General features: G+C 50.2%; 2 protein-coding genes across 3 annotated transcripts; both read left to right on the top strand.

Annotated features, from left to right (window-relative positions):
* LOC112890122 lies at positions 1-1,084 on the top strand. Its single transcript, XM_025956985.1, has one exon. It carries the CDS (start codon positions 273-275, stop codon positions 888-890), a length of 618 nt encoding a protein of 205 aa, XP_025812770.1. The 5' UTR covers positions 1-272; the 3' UTR covers positions 891-1,084.
* A 10,018-nt stretch (positions 1,085-11,102) lies between these two features.
* Positions 11,103-15,362, top strand: LOC112888362. Of its 2 annotated transcripts, none has more exons than XR_003227800.1 (2): positions 11,103-11,349; positions 14,953-15,271. XR_003227800.1 is itself a non-coding variant. In XM_025954564.1 (2 exons), exons 1-2 carry the CDS (start codon positions 12,839-12,841, stop codon positions 14,957-14,959), a joined length of 822 nt encoding a protein of 273 aa, XP_025810349.1. In that variant the 5' UTR covers positions 12,510-12,838; the 3' UTR covers positions 14,960-15,362. The 2 variants fall into 2 exon arrangements, 1 of the variants encoding a protein (XP_025810349.1); XM_025954564.1 differs by lacking the exon at positions 11,103-11,349 and adding an exon at positions 12,510-13,653 and having other exon boundaries at positions 14,953-15,362.
* Positions 15,363-15,993: the final 631 nt, after the last annotated feature.

Below are 15,993 nucleotides of genomic sequence, written 5' to 3'. Positions count from 1 at the left end.
CTCCGGCATCAACAAATTCATCAACTAATGCATCCCAGAACGCCCCGACTAATCGACCCGTTTCCCCATAGTAAAATAGACAAAGAACAGTAGCCCCACAGGAGGACTACTCTTGGTTGTCTATAAAGCTCGTGTCGAATGCTGATGCCGCCCAGCACAGCAGCAGCAGCAGCCCCAGCGTGGAAGAAAGGACGCAGCAGGAGGGTACACAGGGGCAGCGAGAGGGGGTTGCTACTTGGTACGTGCTACTCGATCGGGTGATCCTGATCTCCATGGCGGGTCTTGCTCCGAGGACCATTGTCCTGGCCCTTGGCGCCGCGGCGCTGGGCGGGCCCGACGCGCTGCGCCTCCTGCTGGAGACCGCGGGGCGGAGCCCCCTCCATGACATCCTCATCTGCGTCCTGGCTATGGCCGCGGTCACCGCCCATGTCCTCGGAACCACGCTGCTGGCGCGCTTCGTCCGCAAGGCGCGCGCGGGCGGCGGTGCGCCGGGCACGGACCTCTTCGCCGTCGTGACCGCGACGGTGTCCGTCGGCGCCGCCCTCCTCGTCACCGCGTGCCTCCTCCTCGCCGGGTCCGGCGGCCTCGGCGCGCTCCGCCTCGCGTTCGGCTTCGTCGCCAAGAACCCCATCGCCACCGCTACCGTCCTCGTCATCGCCGCCGCCGCCGGCGTCGGCGGCTTCTTGCCGTACACCATGCCTCTGCTCCGCTTCGGCCGCCGTGCGGGTGCCGCCCGCGGCGCCTCCCCTGCTGGCGACCGCGCCACGTTCCAGCAGACGTTGCCCTTCGTCGGCCCGCTCCTCGTCGCCGCCTGCCTCGCCCTCGTTGTCCTTCTCTTCGCGCCCGGCGCCATCGAGTCGGGCGGCGGGGAGTACCCGTGCTCTGTTTGATGCGATACGGAACGAGCTGCGGTGGCTGTAAATCGTGAGATTGTTGACGCGGAGTGTGAGTGGATGGAATTGGGGTGAGGGTCATGTAAATGGTGAGGTATAATGGTTGGGATTAGCGGGTGGTGTTAGTATTGGTCGATCTGTTCCCATTCAATGAAATTTAGCAATCTGTGGGTGGTGTCAGTACTTGTCAATCTGTTCCCAACCGAATCGCGGATGTTTCGGATTGGTTCCTCGCTGAGATAAGATCTGGTGCGATCCCAGTTCCCAGAAAGCTCACCTGCTGACATGCTGCGGCACATCGTTTTCCTCTTCCCTTTTCTCGCTCTCTCTGCAGGCTGCAGCTCCATAGTCGGGTCCCCAGCCACATGGTTCCATCCACGACGGGCTTGCAGTCCGCGGAGCGCGGACTTGTCCTGCTCCTGCCGGACAGGGGAGAGCGACGACACCCGATGAGGCCGTGAAGGATTTCAAGCTCGAGGAAGAGCGTCGCTGGCAGAGTGCTGCTAGTAGATTTCTACATGAACGTGCTGGCCAGCATGTGAGTTCGGCCAATAATAAGATTGACAAACACATGCACTGTCCAAAAAAAAAAAGGCGCGGAGCGGGTGCTGTTTGACGGTCTGTGCCACGCGAGTAGGCACACACGGTTCCGAGAGCGCCGCCGAACCGCGGAGCAGAGAGGCAATAAAATTCAGCGCTCAAGTATGCCACGGCTCGTTTAGTGGCAACGAACAATGACCGCTTGTTTTTTTCTTTCGTTTTTTGACGCCATAATGGCCGCTTGTTGAGATCACGCACATGAGGTCAGCTATCTTTGTGTTCATGGTAGTACCATCAGCGGCGTCCAAAGTCCAAACCACAGCTATGTTTGTGCCCCTGGCCATTCGTCCTTCGCCCTCATCTGCCTCCTCGTAACCATATTCCACGAATGCCCCCTTCCGGAGCACGAACCGAGGGCGGCAAGACGGCCAAGCACCCGTGCGCTTGATGACTGTGTCGTGCGTTAAGATATGCAAGCTCAGTTTTTCAAAGATACTATAAGGATAGAGCCACGCGCTTGTATCACAAGTTTCATCAATTTTAATATCTACCAGCTCGGGTTTTTAAGATGCTCATAGATGTAAATGTTTGTACGTATCTGTGAGTGTCTACACATGTATTGTGTTTTGAGAAAAAAAATATGTTTATAGCTATTTCTCTTGTACGAGCGACCATCGATTGGGCAAACATGAAGCCAATAATGCTTTTCCGTCGTATCCATTCTCGTTCCTACATTTTGCTCTATTCAACTGTTCCCCGTGGACATATGATGGGAGAGAGAGGAACCGACATTTGACTATGCCGTGCCATCACACAAATCGTCAATCAACCTTCCAGAAAGACACCTTTGCAAAGGTAAACCCTTGCAATAATCAAAGTGGTTCGTCAACAACGGATTAGAGTAGAATTTACGAGTACCTCCATAACCAAGGTGATGGGCACCCAATCGCGTAATCAGAATGACAGGATCTCGCGCGTAAATTTGTTGGCCATAGATCCTTCGAAAGCCTCCTTTTTTTCCTTGCGTGCTTATCCGAATCGGTCGCCGCCGGAAACAAAAAAAGCCAGACGTCGGTCAATGGCGCGGTCTCATACGCGATTGTGTCGGGGACAGCCGGGCTATAGCCACCCGCGCCGCGCACACGCTTGCTGCAGTGCTGGCGGCCAGCGCCGTGCGTGTGGGAGACGGACGAAACCGCGGGGCTCCGTCAGGTGATGTGCAACGCGCCGAGACCCGGACAGGAACTGGAGTAGGGACTAGGGAGGGAGCCTGAGAACCAACACCAGAGAGGGGACGGCGGGGTCCGGCAGCCCTGCAGTTTCTCCTGCGCCGGGGATCAATGCCGGAGCACCTTGCGCCGGCGAGCGAAGGGAACGGGTCCGTCGCTCCGCCGACGAGCTAATTACGGAAGGCGATGTGGCTGGCCGTTGGTCGCCGACGTTTTCCAATTTCCATACTGAATTGTAACTGCGTGTACAAAATGAGCAGGCCGGCGGAGCCGCTGAAGACGGACCGCGATGCAGGAGCACAGCGCAGCATGGAGCAAACGTTGTGGCGCGAATGGCATCTTCGCGCGCCTTTGGCCAGGAACCACAGGCCGTGAAATCTCGCGCAGCAAATGACATGAATTGCTTATTCAAGTCGGCACCGAAGGGCTTGGCGTCAAGGAAAGGCTGGAATGGCGAAATGCAAAAGGAAAAGTGTCACCTCTCATATACCAAACGCTCAAAAGCAAATATTACACCCTAAAATATTTAATTTTAGTATGTGAGTATCTTTTAGAATGTGTTTATCCATCAATAGGTTTCTCGAAAATTTTCCAGAATTTTTCTGGCAATTATTCTATTTTTCCGTAGAGCTAAATCCATTTATTGAAAAGTTCTAAAATATTTCTCAAATTCCAGGTATTTTATTTGGATTTCTCGTATCCCAAATTATCTCCAGAGTTTTCCTCTACATTTTTTGGATTCTTTATAATATATTTTTTATAGTTTAAAAGATTTATCTGGACTTTTCTAGATTAATTTTAAGCATGAAAATATATTCTGAAAAAATAAATTTGTTTTTCTTTTCCTCTCGAGCTGAATTCAACTCGTTTCTTGTACAATCCGCCTTAAATTCTAGAATCGTGCCGCATGCAAGCTTGAGCTTGACCACAGCCATAATCTCAGCATCTATCACGTTTTATCGATAAAATGTTAAGAAAAAGCTTCCATTTGATGTACTGAATCAAGCCCCCATGTTTTCCTCTTTGTCGTTTCTTCCCAAAGTTTGTCAAAGCTATCTGACAACCTCTCACCATCAATCGTCTTCCTTCACCAAGTTGGAGTTATTCAGAAGCTTTTCCACTTCCCCTTTCTTTCTTTCTTTCTTTCTTTATCTCCTCATAGTCGGAACGAGCCGTTTCTTTGTTGTACATCCTTTTAACTTTGTCCTCTCCAAATCCTTAAGATGCCCCATCGAGCTCCCGATTCTCTAATCTTTCTCCCTGATCAAGTCATGCTTAAAATGATGCCTCGTGGCTCGTCTTCAGTGTTTTTCCGACGATGTTCAATCAACGTCAGCCCCAGCGACTAGCACCATCGCTCTGAAATCCTAGACTCAACCCAATCTCCCTCAGTAGTCCAACCTTTTTGCCTCTCTCTTTACCCTTCTCTCCGCGATTTGAATTCTATCCATCGGCCCGAACCAATATCGGCCCTGCCGGGCGCTCCTCTTCGGCTTTCTACAATGACACGGTCCTGCTTGTCATCCCTCATCCACTCCCTTTCTTTTTCACCATAGCAGCCAGGGCATGCCAACTCAATTTCTCCCTGAGGTCACACCACGCATGTGTCGCTCTTCGAGTGCCCGTGCCCCACTTGCAGGCTAGGCCTGCTGACCTGTCATGCCTGTTTCGGACTTCGTCTCAAAACCGGATGGCTCATGCTATTGTCCTCGGCATGGGCGTCATGCAAGCCCGACCGACCATATCCTATAAAAAGGTGCATCCTTCTCGACCTTTCTCTCCCTTATTTCACGTTTTCAGTCCGCTCACCTAATCAGCCCAAGTATCACTCCCCCAGCCTATCCTGCTTACCAGTGCGCCGAGCGCCTCAATCCTTTCTCTGTCGACCCGTTTTTCCTGTTTGGCCCAAGACCGAACCTACTTCGGCCCACGAACTAACCTTTTCGGTCTAAGCCCGACCCAAGTCGCATTGCCCGTGCCTGACTTGGACACAGTTGGGCGCCATCACCTGGGCACCTCAGCGTGCGCGCCACGCCAAGTTACCGGTGGTGTGCCTATAAATCGCAACGACCGAGGCCCCCCCTCGACCCTGCTGCCGCGCATCATCCCCGCGCCGCCCCTACGCGCCCCACGTGCCCCGCCCGCAGGCCCTGTGCCGCCTGCGTCTCCCCCTGCAATCCCAGCGCCCCCACCTCGACACGTTCCCTACGTACCCGCCTCCTCGCATGCGCCCTCCGCTCGCCCCCTCGCGCCTCCACCCTGCACAGCGCCTCCAGCAGACCACCGCCATTCTAGGCGTGCGCGCCTTGGCCCTGCACGCCCCTGCAGCCGCACCACCCTCCCTCCTGCACCGCCTAGGCCTCCTCGCCACAAACAGAAGCACCGCCGCCCCGGAGCAGTACGCCACCGCCTCTTCCCGGCGAGATTCCCGCCGCCACTGTGCCTCTCCACCATGGGTAAGAGGTAAAATCGAACCCCCTCGTCGTCCTTTAGATGCTCTCACCAGTTTATTTTCTAATTAATTGTTTAATTAGTATAATTTGTACATAAATAATTATATATAAAATTTGACTAAGTTGTACCTCATCTTTATAAATGCAAATATATATAATATGAGTTAATTATAATCAGGGATATTCTTTTTTGAATATCTTTTACATTAGTTTTCTAAATTAAAATAAATGAAAGCCTATAGTTATTTAATTTTTTTATAACACAAATCTTCTGATAGCTATTTTTTTTCAACGGTAGCTCCGTTTTTCGTGTTTCTTGCACTCTCGTGACCGTAGCAATGAACCCGCTCCTTTAATATGCTCTTTTTTAAGCTTTCCTTTTATTTGGTGTGCTGTTCTTAGTTCTTCTTATTTATTTATTTGCTTGTATGCTTAGGCCCGATACTTGTTTGACGTTAGAAGGAGCGCAACCCAAGAGCTTTCAAGATTAAGAGTTCCGAAAAGAAGAGTTGAAGACTCTGAGCAACTATTCTCTAAAAAGAAAGGCAAATATTTTCTTGATCATTCTTTTATCCTAATAATCACAATAAATATAACTTTTTCTATATGCATGCATGTTTCCTAATTTTGATGGATCATAATTAAGGATATGCCTAGTCTTTGTTATCATTCCTTATCAACCTGGATTTTATCTTCTTGTTGGATAGCTTCTGCTTAGTTGCTATAACTAGTTTCGGTTTGGGAATAATTTATAACCATGATGACAACAATAATGATGCTACACCTGTTCTATCCATGTTCATGCGCTATGCGTTGTTAATATAAGATCATATGTTTAATCAGAACATGGAGAACCACCTAAAAAACTAGTGCAACCACAATAATTAATTAGAAATAATAGCTTATGACAATCTTACCGAAAGGGCAAGTGGGGTTGCATCGTCGGAGTATAGTTCGGTCCTCTTAAGGGTATGATATGATCTTGGTTAAGGCGTCTGTCTCATTAGGGAGAGTTATGACCGTTTTGGCTTGAAATCTTAGCGGATTGTCATAAGTTAGGGAATATTTGTAAAGGCCTCGTAGTGGATCCCTTGCCACCATCTCAAAAGTGTTTAAGAGGCTAGCTACCTCGAGCAAATCGGGAGAGACGAATTGTGGATAAAGAGATAAAGTGTACAACCTCTGCAGAGCGAAAACTGATATATCAGCCGTGCTCACGGTTAACGAGCGGCTTGGATCCTCACATGATTAATGAACTTGAAGGTGAATTAACTCGTGAACCATGCTTATAGTTATCGTTATGCTTCTACTATATCTCTTCTGTTTCTTTTAATGTAGATTTTAGTATAAACTTATACCTTAGTGATCTGGTGCTAATAAAATTTGACCAACTAAAATTGCTTATCGCAGTAAGCGAGTCAGCCTTTCCTTACTTTTGCCCTTCATGTCGTATAATTCCCAACACTTGCTGAGTACCAACCATAAGTGTACTCACGCTTGCTATAATTGCTGCATAGAAAAGAAAGTTGACGTGAAGTCTTTTGAAGATGATGCTGAGCTCTAGGCCTACGCAACCCCTGATCGATTGCCTGTGAAGTTTGAAGCCTTCGTTTCCAGGATAAACTGTATAACTCTGATAATCTTTATAATCTTTTAGTTCTCTTTTCGTGATATTATTAATAATTATTCACATATGTATAAAATTTGATCATATTATATATATACTTGTGCATTCGGTTTCATGCTTAAAATCGGACGTGACAGCGAAAGGAGATTCTTTCACACACTGGCTGGCACCCTGGATGGATGGACACGGGACGGGGGAGAGGGAGAGAAAGGGAGGGAAGAGTCAAGACTGAAGTGGGGGCAGAACAGCGACCTGCTGTGTGCAGTGTGCTATGTGCTGAACAGCGACCTGCTGTATGCAGTGTGCTATGTCCTGAAAATTAACCAACTGCACCAAAAAATGTTTAAGATTACAGTTACACTATGGAAAATCTTACGGCGAGTTGCTGCGAATTCGGCGGCGGCCGGCGGCCGGGGTTCGATTGTGAAGCGGCAGCGAAGGCGTGCAGAGCTTTGGCGCGGCGCTCGTGGCGGCGCGCGCACGGCGCCTCTGTGTGTACGCCTGGATTCTTTGTGAGGACCTGGCCGCTTCGTTTCGGCGGCCGCGCTGGAGCTGTCGGTACGTGTCGGGCTCGGCGAGCGCCGCAGCTTCTGGGTCGAAATTGGCAGCGGCAGCCGGCTGGCGCGTTCGTTCCGCCACGGAACGCGTCGGCGGCGTGCCGGCACCATCGCGTGGGCGCGCCGGGGGATAGTTAACGTGCCCGAGTTCCGTGAACTGAACATGGCGGTGGCGACCGCCGGCGACCTTTGTGCCGACGGGAACGGCAGAAGCTTTCGTGTATGGCGACCGCGCGCATGGCGCCGCCGCCGTGCCGGACCGTGCGGACACCGCGGTCTCCTCGCCCAAGACAACGAGGCGCTGTCCGGTTGCGTACGGTGACGCAATGACGCCAAGTGGTGGGATACCGCGTCGCCGTCGGGTGCCAGGGAAGGTCGTGGCCGTCTCTCGCGCGGTGGCTTCGGCGCAGTTGACTGCCAGCAGCATCAAAATCGTTGTGTGCGTTTGATGTGCGCGTTTGGTCAGGACTTAGGGGAGGGGAGTTTATGGGTATCTTTCTCGTAGGTCCCGGAGACGACCATGGCATGGCGACGGCGAGGGGGCCGTCGAGGCGCTGACCACCGTGGATGGACCATGGACCAATAGGATTCGGATCTCTTTGTCGTCCCATCACCCTTAGTGCTTGCTGTTGCTACTGATCCTAGGGAACAACAACGCAGAAATCACCGGATGTTGCATGGTTTCACGGTTACAATTCTGTTGTGGGTAAGAATGCAGGTTGTACCATTAGAATTTTCTGGATCAACTGATTAATTTGATGACACGTTGTTACTCTAGTCTATTCGTTCTCCTAAATTCTTTTATAAAAAAATGTTCTCCTAAATTAATTACTTGGAATTATATTCTAATTTGTTTTATGAATTTATTGGATCGACCCAATAGCCCAAATTATTTATGACTTGCATCACTATATGAAAAGGGCGGAGTTTGATATGTGAAGGACGGAGTTTGATTTTAGTAGCTAGGAACTTAATTTAGCTTCCTCTAGGATGGACGGACTCGGGCCCAACATTCTCATCTTGTCCTCTGGAAAAAGGAACAGTTTCCGACCTATGCAATTGCACCTAGCCAAATCCTTACATAAATCTCAGCACACATGCATATCATGAATAAAGGGGGGAAATCACACATAAAAAAGGGAATAATGAAAAACTAAGTCATCTAAATGTATTGGTCTCATATTTCACTTCTCTGTTGTACAATGAATACATGAAAGAGATCAGAGGAGGTGAGGTTAATGGTCTCATTTTAGTTCGTGGACATACGATCTCCAGAGAAAGTAACCATATATATGTAGAAAGATTATGCTTGCGTGCATATATTTTTTTTAAAACGAACCGGGCAGAAGAGCTGCCGATTATATTAAAAATAAGATGAAAACTCAAATTGAGCAATATGCAACAACCTAACACCAAGCCTCCCAACAAACATATCGCACCACTCAAACACACCCCAAACTTGCGTGTCATATGTGAAAACTGCGATCTTCAAACGTCATTTTTTTTTGAAAAAGTCGATCTTCAAACATTTGTGTGTTATTTCTTACGTATACGCAGGCAGAATGTTGCCAGCTATCGCAGCTTCCCCACTAGCCCAGCATCTATCTAGCAATAAGAATGGCCCCAGCTGGGTTTAAAGTACGTTATCTCACCAACAACTAGTGTACTACCTTGACCAGAATAGATTTGTTTTCATCGTGTATCTTGTATCCTTTCCTTGGCAACCTTGTTGCTTTGTTAAGAAGAGGAAGTCGATCATAGCACGCAGGGCCTCATGATTCTAGGTCTGTACTCCTGACGCCGCGCCACGCCAGGTTTTTGCAAGGACGCCTGCTAGGATCACAGGGTGAAACGGAGATCTCGTCGCGGGTGGGCTATTGTTCGTTTCGGCGCGGCGGCCGGCTGTCGTGGCGGCGCGCACATGGCTCGGACCAGGTCGTTTCGATTCGGCTGCCGCACTGGAGCTTCCTTACGTGTTGGGCTCGGCGAGGGCCACAGCTTTTGGATGGAAATTGGCAGCGGCAGCCGGCTGGTGCGTTCGTTCCGCCACGGAACGCGTCGGCGTCGTGCCGGCGCCATCGCGTGGGCGCGCCGGAGATAGTAAAAAGTGCCCGAGTTCCGCAACTAGACGTGGCGGTGACCTTTAATTGTGCCACCATGCGGACACATCGGGTGAGGTCTCGTTGCCGAGGACAAGGAGGAGGGTGTCCGATCCGACTGTGTACGGTGACGCGCAGATGACGCCAAGTGGTGGGCTACCGCGTCGCGTGCCACGGAAGGTCGAGGCCTTCTCGATCTCGCGTGGTTGGCCTCGGCGCACCGTGGCCGTGGGTGGTGTGGCGGTCGTCCCCGGTGGCGAGGGAGTTGGCTGCCAGCAGCGACAAATTCGTCGTGCGTGTTTGATGTGCGTTCTGAATGCATATTGAAAATCAGTTGCTATTTTTTCTAAAAAAAAATTCAGTAGAGGTGAGGTTCATGATCGAGGTATCATTCTCAGTCATGGGCATCTTCTTCCTTTTGAATGATACCTTAACTAGAAGATGTAGCCAGCAACCAGTGTACTACCTTAACTAGAACACTAGATTTGCTTTCAGTAGCGTGTATATTATTAGTAATACGGTTCAGTAAGGAGTAGTAATTAGGCCCTGTTTAGATTGCAACAAAGTTGCAATAGTGACACTGTAGCGCTTTCATTTGTATTTGACAAATTTTATCTAATTATGGACTAATTAGGCTAAAAGATTCGTCTCGTGATGTACAATTAAACTGTGCAATTAGTTATTTTTTTTACATACATTTACTGCTTCATGCATGTGTTCCAAAATTGATGTGATGGAGAGAGAGTGTAAAAAGTTGGAATTTGGAGTGCATCTAGACGGGGCCTTAGTATCCTTGTAACCTTGTTGCTTTGTTCATTCGGCGAGGGGACCATAGCGCCAAGTGTCAGCACCAGCGTTCTCAACCATTCCGGTCGTAGTACGTGTGTTTGCCGTGCACGCATGTGGGGCTCGACTGCGGGGCGCCCGGAGATCACAGGCGGGCGGGCTGTTGCTGATGGTGGTCCCGGAGGCCTCGTCAAGCGCCGCCATGGCTTTTGGAGTTGCTGCGGAAACGGCGCTCCGGCACCCGCCCGCCCGCACGCGTAGGCAGCCAGCCATAGGCCCACCTGGGTGCCGCGGCGCGTGCGTGCCAAGCCAGCAGGTGGCGTCGCCGTCGCTGGCGGGCTGGCGGCAGCCTGACCGGTACGAAGCGCGGGTGCTGCTGGACCCCGGCGGCCGGGCCCGTGAATTCGCCGAGAGAGTCAGCAGCACCGAGCTGTGTTCCCAACCGCGAGTATGGAATTTTCAGCGTCCAAACTGTGACGCCAGGAGTGCCTTTATGCTTCAATCAAACTAAGTTTAGTTGTGCTTCATGACGGACAACTTATGTGGAGGTTCCAGTTGATTTTTTCTAGGATAGTACATTCTAACTGAACATGTGAATTCCAGCAGCACTCAACTATAGAGTTTTACCACTTACCCAGTTGACCTTTCTCAGTAGGTGCCGGAACAGATCATGCTACCTGCAGCTGTTACCGACCGGTACATTCTGCAAGTTCTGCTCCTCCTTTTCGCTCAAAGAGATCCAACCTAGAGCACGGATTGGGTCGGCAGAATACTGAACAAAAATCGAAAACTACCGCTTGTTTTCTGCTGCAGCGTGTGGCGTGCGCTTCTCTCTGTTCTTAATGTCTGATTGGTGGAGCCGCCCGTCGTACTGACCCACAGTGATGTCTGTGGTGTGGGGCGATGATGCCGCACTGTCCACTTGTTTATAGTAGAAGATGTCGAGGTCGTGAGGAGCCGGAGACTTGCGAGTCAACGTGCTCCGGCTCCAAACGAGATGCAGAATTTCCAAACCTAGCTCATCCCTCTCCGTCCCGTACTCCAATGCCTTGCTCGCGGATCTGCTGCCGCTGCAGATGGGAAGGCCTTGGGCGACTGAGCATCGCGACGGCCTCATCATCAGCTCTTCGTTCGCTGCTTCCACTCAAGTCAATGGCAATGGCAGGTTCGTCCGGTCTTCCTGTCTTTTGTGCCTGTTTTGCTGCGCAAGCTAGTCCTGTTCCTTCGCTTTGCTTATTTTGGAATCAAATCTGTCTTACCTTCTACCGAGCATCACAACCCCTAGCTAGACGCACTGGTAGAGCATTCTGAAAGTCTGCAATTCCTCCCAGAGAGCAACCAAGCAGCTCTTCTGAAACTGAAAAGAAACAAGATGCTGGTACAGATCTGACTCTCCGCTAGAAAAAAAAAGGTGTTTCTCTTATAGATAAACTGATTACGGATGGAGAGTTTCTTATATGTTGCCTTTCCTTAAGAGGATAAAATGTGTGATATTGGTAATTGCATATGCTGATCTTCATTAGGCCATGAGAATAGGACCTTTTTATGTTCTCTGGCTTAATTTGGTTGCTTCTACCTCAAACGAAAGGGGCGTCACGGAAGGGAACAAATGATTAAGGCCTGGTTCGGAATGCTGTCCCGCAATGGGCCGTCTCGGCCCGTCTCAAGAACCTTGTAAGGCCGAGCTAACTGAATTCCTTTTTCGAGGTTGAATTCAGTTAAAGTATGGAAGGTCAAAGCAATTAAAGTACAAGGGTGGTCTGATCAAATTTTGGAATAGTTTAGGGATTTTGTGCGTGCGAACTCACGATTTTCGCACGCACATACTGATATACACATAGAGAGGGGGCACATTTGACATTCCACACACACATGTCGGCACTTCGCTGGTTAGCTAATGATGACACCGGAAAATTTCTCCTGCATCCTTTTTGTTTTGTTTGCAGCGCGACGCCCACCACCAGTTACAGAAACAAACAAAAGCAGACGCTTGCATGGTTGAATTGACGTGACATCATCAACCCCATTGTCAGAAGACAAGAAAGCGTCACCGGAAGCTTCGTTCAAAATTCATCGGCCCACGTAAAAAGTCGTTTTCAAGGTGTGTTCGTTTCCTCCCCTTTAAAATTTAGACCCGTCACATCAAAAAGAATCTTGCTATTTAGAAGTATTAAATAAAATCTGTTTATAAAACTTTTTGCACAGATGAGTGCTAATTCGCAAGACAAATTTAATGAGCCTAATTAATCCATAATTTGCCACAGTGATGCTACAGTAATCATCCGCTAATCATGGACTAATATACCTCATTAGATTCGTCTCGCGAATTAGCCTTGGGGTTCTGCAATTAGTTTTGTAATTAGACTTTGTTTAATACTTCTAAATGACAAGATTCTCTTTGATGTAACACCTCTAAACTTTAGACCTTAGTAAACGAACACACCCTCAGTAAAAAAGCATCGATCTGCCATGGGAACCCCTCAGAGCGCCACGTGTACGTGTGCACCGTTTATCTTGGACCAGGGATGAAATCATGAAACCATATTATAGAGTAACGATGAGGAGAGCCCAATTAGCGGAAATAGTTAATTGCAGGGCAAAAGTTAAGTCTAACCTTTTGCGGATTCACACGATAGAACACTGTCGTATGCCGCATGGCCGCCCCTTCCTCGAACCCATCCTTGCCCATCGCCCGCTACAAGCCTACAAATCCCACTCCCCCACCCCGGCAGGTTCGGCAACCACCACCTCTCGGGCCGCAGCCACCACCACCGTGTGCTCGTGTGCTCCACGAGGCTCTAAACCCTCGCACGCTAACGCCGCTCCGCCAACGGCAAAAGCCGGCGCCTCGCTCCAGACCTCAAGATCGCCTCCTACCGGCCACCATGGTGAACGCCGCTTCCGCCGCGGGCTTCGTCGACCTGTGCGCCGGGCTCGTCGCCCTCGAGATCTTCAGCTTCCTCGACCCCCAGCCGGGTGCGGGTACCGCGCCATGGGCGCAAGCCCCGCCGCCCGACGACAGCGCGCTCGGGCTCTTGGTGCCGCTGGGCGCGGCGGGGTTGCTCCTCACCGCCGTCGCGCTCATCTACCGCCGCCTGAGCCACGCCGCCGTCCCCGCGGCCGACAGGCGGATGCCGGGGGTCGTCAACTTCGTCCTGTGCGTGTCGGCGGGCGTCCTCCACCTCTCCTTCTTCGTGCAGCCGGCTGGTGGGGCGGATCACGTCGCGCGAGCTCGCGCGCTCGGTCTGGCGGCGCTGCGCGCGTTGCCCGCTGCGGCGACGGCGACGTACTTTTGGGGGATGATGCTTATCATAGTTGCGCACGTCCGCGCCGGCGGCGAAGGCGGCGGTGGCGCCGGCGCTGGAGCGGGGCACGGGGAGGTCCAGGGGCCCGTGCGCATCCTCACCAACATCGCGCTCGGAGCGGCGGCGGGGCTCGTCTTCCTCATCGCAATGGCTCTTGGCGTCAAGTAAGTCCCACAACCTCGCCCGCCGCCCTCTCAGTCTTTCTTCCTCGCTTTTACCCGCCGGCTTCCGTGCGCCCGCCCCTCCGCCGGCCCGCCCCCGCCGTAGGTGCGGGCGCCACGACTCTCCGCCGCATCCCTACCTCCCTTTCCACCACCGGCATCCAGCGGCGCGCTTGCCGGCCTCGCTGCGCCTCCGTGCCCCCTCCCAACTCGCCCCCCTGACCCCTCCGCTTGTCAGGCGATGACGGGCCTGACGGACCCGACTCCACCTTCCGACCACGGGGTGGCTGCTGTGTCCTGTGCTCGGCCCGCTCGGACAGGGCAGCTATCCCCCTCGTCCGCAGTGAGCTCAGGGTCGCATTCCTCGCCGAGTATGGCGACGGGTCCATGTGTTCGACGTCAGTTCATCGCTCCGATCGAGATGGTGAACGAAGCCCGAACTTCCAAGCACATGCCTTTGGGCTTCGCTGGCGCGGGCGCGGTGCATCCTGGACGTTGGATCGGAGTTCCTGCCGTCCGGGCGCTCCTTTGAAGCGCACCAGCCTCTAGATGAGTAGATTCGCTGCTGCCGCACATCACTTCTTCGATCGAGTTTAACATTTTCATTTCACCCAGATTTTTTCTTGTCTTTGCTGGATCAGCCATTCAGCCTTAATTTGTTATGCAATAGTCTTTGCAGTTGATTTGTTTCCTTTCAAATAGTTCGGAAAATTTGGTTTACCTTTTGTATTTGAAAAGTAATAACCGACAAGAGCTTTGTCAAGCATGTGTTACTAGAGAAGAAGCGATAAAAAAAAAGTTTATACAAGAGCCACCCAAAAGGCAATGGATAGGGAAAACACGAAAAGACAACACCAGAAGGTCTCCCGCACTTAAGCTAGCTGAATAATTTCCTAAGGTTTCTTTGCGCCAGCAATGCACCACGCACTCAATCTTAGTGATGAGCGTTTCTGTTGTGGAATGTCGTCGCTGAAGGATCCCTGAATTTCGTTCCTCCCACAACTCCCAAGTCCCAACTGACTTGGAGGATCAGTGATCGCACGGCTCTGATCAGCGTGTCAGCGATCTTGCCTTACAGCCTCAATGCGAAACGGATTATAAGGCAGCCCAATTCGTCGTGTCCGGTAGCAGTCTAGCAGTGCATTCTGGCAAAGCTTGCCATAGCTTCTTGGCTTCTTGCTGTTGTAGCCTACCTTTTTTTTAATATGTAACAAGTAGAGGCCAAAAACCCCTCCTGTTTCCGTTAAAAAAAAATTGAGCTACTTGCCTTTGAAAAAAAATGGGCAATCTTGTGTGATGCAGGTATTAAAACCAAGCTGGGCAAGGGCAACCACGACTGGCTACGGTCAATATTCATTGTGGGGATATCCTGGGATTGCCATCTTCAGAGCAGAATTTGACTACATCTCCATAGTGAATTTAGTCATGTGTAGCTATTTTCAGATGAATGTTGTACTTAATATGGTCCTGGTTATGGTGGTTATTTGTGACTATGGTAGTCGAGTCAGGGGTGATCCTTTGAGCTTGTTGGTCTATTCTGAACAGACTTTGCTCTGTCACCATTTGATGCATCTGATGTGTGAATACTTTGGTGCAATCTTCAATCTGGTGCTTGTACTTATTGATCATCTGGTTTAACTAACCCAAGGCGATTGTACTGGTGTCCTGCTATATGTAAATGCCCAAATAAATGGGCTGGTTGCCAGCTGAAATGGATCCATGGCTTTCAATTTTCAGGTTGACTTGGAGCTATTAACAGAACTTGAAGAGCTGATGCAGGTTATGTATCTCTGCGTTTTATACACTTCTTTTTAGTGGTGGTTGTTTTAATTTGCTCTGAATTTTGTGGGCTTCTTGGGACTATCTACTTGTAGTTTGTTGAGTTCCTAATATTTTGTTTTGCCCCATTTTTTGTTATATATACTTGAGTAAGATATTTTTTTTCCTGGGGACGAGTTTGAACAAATACTGATAATTTGTCTTGTTTGTTTTCCTTTACTCTTGTTACTGATTCGTGCAGGTAGCGACTACTGAGGCTGAAGCAAACTTGTTCAGCTTCATCTTGATCAACATCCCACAGCCTGCGAATAAAACATGATGTTGTAAGTTTTGCCTCTAAACCCTACTGTAAGACCATGGTTAACCACTTAAACCCTTTTTTCAGACTTGTAAGGATTTAAATTTAACTTGAGGTGTGTGGTAAAATGTGGCATTTTATCGATGCGAACCAAACATGCCTTAATTTTTATTACTTGATTGGTATCAATTTTCTTTGCTATACAATCTTGTGTAGCTCACTAGCTAGGTCTATTGAAATTTGGTTGATGGCTAGTTCTTGTTGAT

Source organism: Panicum hallii, chromosome 4 (genome assembly GCF_002211085.1).
Source record: "Panicum hallii strain FIL2 chromosome 4, PHallii_v3.1, whole genome shotgun sequence".
Taxonomy (NCBI): Eukaryota; Viridiplantae; Streptophyta; class Magnoliopsida; order Poales; family Poaceae; genus Panicum; species Panicum hallii.
This window is presented reverse-complemented; position numbering and strand designations above follow the sequence as displayed.